We start from the raw sequence: 4,118 nt of genomic DNA, 5'->3' as shown, positions 1-4,118 counted from the left end.
CAGAAAGAAGACTCGATATTGTTTATAAGTTTGTAAAATTTTTGTATATAAATCATTGTTTGTAATAACTATTTGTAATAACCTTTAAATGAAATAGTATTATTATTTGTATATTAAATTATATTTGTAATAAATATGAAAACTGTGTGTATCAATCTTGTTGGCAAATATCATAAATTGGATATATATCAGCATTTATTTACTTACAAAATCCAAAGTACAATCTAACTCAGTTTTAGGATATTTGAAATTGTAATACGTAACATAATAAATTGGGGGCTCGTGTCCGAGATCTGAATCGACGATAAAATTCGATATAAATTTGAATTTAAATCATAATTCAATTTATATTTATCAGTGCCAACAAGATTTGATCATGTCTGATTATCAAGATTTTCTTGAATCAACCTCCCTCCAACAACTAGAAAGATACAACAAAAATGAATTATTCGAAATTGCCAAAGTTTTTGAACTAGAAGTTAACAGATCAATGAGAAAAAATGAACTAAAAAGCATATTATTGAAATACTAGTTAATGATGATTTGATGTGCGAGGAAGCATTGGGGGAATACTCTAGTGTCCCCACTAGCTAAACGTGGTTGAGTGATAAAGATAAAACTCAAATAAATCGAGCTTGAACAAGCTCGTATCGAAGCCGAGAAAGAACAAACTCGTATCGAAGCTAAAAGAAAAAATAAACGTCTGGAGGCCGAACAAGCTCGTATCTAAGCTGAAAACGAAATTATACTGAAATAAATATTAAAATATATTTGTATTATAAAAGAAAACTGTGTGTATCAATCTTGTTGACAAATATCGTAAATTGGATACATATCGGCATTTATTTAAATACTAAATTCAAAGTACAAATTAGGTTTTGAAATTGTAATACGTAACAACACTTAATTCTCTTCGTATAGTTTCGAGTTTAACCTTCTTGTAAGTTATCAAGACAATCTTCCACTTATATTAGGATGTATAGTACGAAAAGAGAAATCATAAAAAAAGGATTTAAAACGAATCAATTCTACCGTTCTTCAATAACGCAAGATCACGTATAGTATCTCGGTGAACAAGAAAATATAACATCACTAACAGTATACTTCAAAAGATGATAAAACAATATTTTAAAGAGCACAGATGGATTCGTGATGTAGCACACAACTTCTATAATAAGAAACATACTAAAAGCTACCGCAAGACAAAATAAACCAACAACTTATTAATACTGCAGTTACTACGAATACATATTTTAGTTTCTTGTAGCGTGACGTGAGATAAAATACAAAGTTAAATATTACAACAACAGTGAATGAGTGAAGCATATTTCCCTCTACCTGCTACCAAGCGATATTTCCCAAATGCGGTTCTGTCTTGCTTAGAATTCGTCAACTTATGATAATTTAGTCGGAAGTTTATTTATTCGGTCTGAAATTCTTGCCCAGCGACATAAGCGCTTTTACTGCTAAAGAGAGAAATTACTGTCGTAAACTAATAACCGCGGGCCATTAACTCTTTGTTGTTGAAATAAATGGAAATTCAAACGATGTGGAAAAAGATGACAACCTCCTTGTTTAATTGACTTTGTGAAAATAAATTTTAATTTTATATAAGCCCCCTAATGGCACAGCGGTATATCTGCGGACTTACAACGCTAGAATCCGGGTTTCGATACCCGTGGTGGGCAGAGTACAGATAGCCCATTGTGTAGCTTTGTGTTTAATTACAAACAAACAATAGTTTTTATATAAAGGCTTAATATTATATATTTTTTCTATTTTCAAGTAGTATATTACTGCTTAGTTTATGCCCAAATTACATAACAGAATTAATTTTATCCCGCTATCAACAATATATAAGTTACTGATTTTTTGAAAAATCTTAACCCTGCTATTCCCGATAAATTTGTTTCATAACACTGGTTCCCTACTTTATGAATAACGTACATTAAAGTTATTTCTGTTCTAGTAATCTATACTGGAAATTTGTTTGTTTCTTCATCCTAACGACATTTTATGCTAAAGGGCCATGTCGGAAACCCCTGAGCTGTCCCTACTTATGAACTGCGGAACAGAAGGAAGGCAACCAGTTGGCGAACCCGCCGCCTGAAGCAGCTAATTGACTGTTACTTGTAAAACGTATAAAAATCTAAAATTGCAAACACTGTTTGGTAGTTCCACCTCATGAACCCGAGAACCTCGGAGCATTAGTCCGATATGCTAACCAGTAAGCCACGCGCAGGCCATATTTTTCAGTTAAATCACCATTAAATTAGGTCTCTATGATAATAAGTAAAACAAAAAAAAACTTCCGAGAACTTAGAAACAAGGACGATATACAAAATTTAATTTCTTGCATACTTTCTAAAATGGTGTAAAATATACAGATTCGTAGACTTAAGTACTTATATTTACTTTAATACTCAGGAGCTAGAGATTTTTAGAAGTAAATATTTTTAAATATACAGAATTTAAAATATTGATAGAAGTAGAAACCTTGGAGTGATACTTATTGTCTTTATTCTAGGGTTCGACGTGGAGCAAAATTACACCGACAGCAATCGTGGGGAAGACAGTGATACAACTAGCACCTTAAAGCTCGGTAAATCCAACATCAGTGGACATCCATGCAAAGAAAAGAAGAAAACCTTTTTTAAAAAGGTGAGAAGTGAGATCAAACCAGTTTTACTTGAATCAGTCATCACACTGACTTTAAGAAGGTGAGAAGTAGCTCAAACATCAGTTTTTTACTTGAATCAGTCATCACACTGACTTTAAGAAGGTGAGAAGTGAGATCAAACATCAGTTCTACTTGAATCAGTCATCACACTGACTTTAAGAAGGAGAGAAATAGATCAAACATCAGTTCTACTTGAATCAGTCATCACACTGACTTTAAGAAGGCGAGAACTAGCTCAAACATCAGTTTTTTACTTGAATCAGTCATCTTACTGACTTTAAGAAGGTGAGAAGTGAGATCCAACCAGTTTTACTTGAATCAGTCATAACACTGACTTTAAGAAGGAGAGAAATAGATCAAACATTAGTTTTTACTTGAATCAGTCATCACACTGACTTTAAGTAGGTGAGAAGTAGATCAAACGTCAATTTTTTACTTGAATCAGTCATCACACTGACTTTAAGAAGGTGAGAAGTGAGATCAAACATCAGTTTTACTTGAATCAGTCATCATACTGACTTTAAGAAGGTGAGAAGTGAGATCAAACATCAGTTTTACTTGAATCAGTCATCACACTAATTTAAGGTGAAAAGTCGATCAAACATTAGTTTTTTACTTGAATCAGTATTCACGCTGACTTTGTAGTCTGAAGAAGATGATCGTCAGGGTTCAAACTGACTGTGCCAATCACAACTCTTCTCACTATTACTACTTTTACTGAACGTGATACTGACAAAGAAGTAAACCATTTAGAACACTCATTAAGACACGAAAGCGTGTCAGTGCTGTGTGAGTTCAAGAGGTGATAAATAAACCACTGTAAACAATAGGAGACAACAACGAAAAGTTTTGTTACAGAAATCCGGAAGGGAACTACTTGGGCCGCCATAAACTGTAACAACTGCAAAGTACCAGACGTAGGATTTAGTTTGTTTAATTTCCTATAGCTCGTTGAGTATCAATTTAGAATACGCACGTGTTATGTTGTCAAGGCAAGGGTTAACCCTCTCCATTGGGGTAGGTCACGAGCTTTTTAAAGAGTTACATTCAAAATTTACACTACTTTGATGTTATTTCATATCAATAATGTTAGAATCAAAACATAGTTAATGAATCAAATTTTAAAATTATTTAAGTTTTAATTTCATAGTTTGGAAACATATTAAAATGTTTTTTGTTTTGTTTTTAAATGTTCATTTGTCCCTATCACGTGACACTTGTTCGGAATTCAATACCGTAACTTGGGCTATGTCTTCGTCGTGTGTGATATTGCCCTAACCGCGTGATTAGATGTTAGGCACTGTTCAAAGGACAGTGGAATTAAATAAAAACAGATACAAACTGTTACAAGCTTTAAGCTGTTAAGGAAAAATAATGGTAATATTATGTTACAATCTGCAGGGTTTTTTTTTTTTTTTGTGGTGGTTACAAGGTCGGT

The 4,118-nt window shown here is 32.9% G+C and overlaps 2 protein-coding genes across 4 annotated transcripts in view; both read left to right on the top strand.

Moving 5' to 3' along the window:
* The window catches only part of LOC111085613 (voltage-dependent L-type calcium channel subunit beta-2-like), a 67,714-nt gene extending 64,356 nt beyond the window's left edge, over positions 1 to 3,358 (top strand). Inside the window, exons 5-6 of the mRNA XM_022385043.1 lie at positions 2,528 to 2,661; positions 3,326 to 3,358. Of these exons, the coding sequence (XP_022240751.1) occupies positions 2,528 to 2,661; positions 3,326 to 3,358 (167 nt within the window). The remainder of the gene's footprint in view (positions 1 to 2,527; positions 2,662 to 3,325) is intronic.
* Positions 1 to 4,118, top strand: part of LOC106458736 (voltage-dependent L-type calcium channel subunit beta-2-like) — a 38,240-nt gene that overhangs the window by 10,855 nt on the left and 23,267 nt on the right. For 2 of the 3 annotated variants that reach the window (XR_002610417.1, XM_022385044.1), the window contains exon 1: positions 2,544 to 2,661. The gene's annotated coding sequence lies outside the window, so the exon portion shown is untranslated. Of the gene's footprint in view, positions 1 to 2,527; positions 2,662 to 4,118 lie in introns of those variants that run through there. The other variant, XM_022385045.1, reaches the window with a different exon arrangement.

The sequence above is a fragment of the Limulus polyphemus genome, unplaced genomic scaffold, assembly GCF_000517525.1.
Source record: "Limulus polyphemus unplaced genomic scaffold, Limulus_polyphemus-2.1.2 Scaffold507, whole genome shotgun sequence".
Classification (NCBI taxonomy): domain Eukaryota; kingdom Metazoa; phylum Arthropoda; class Merostomata; order Xiphosura; family Limulidae; genus Limulus; species Limulus polyphemus.
The sequence above is the reverse complement of the archived record's forward strand: the minus strand, read 5'-3'. Positions and strand labels throughout refer to the sequence as shown.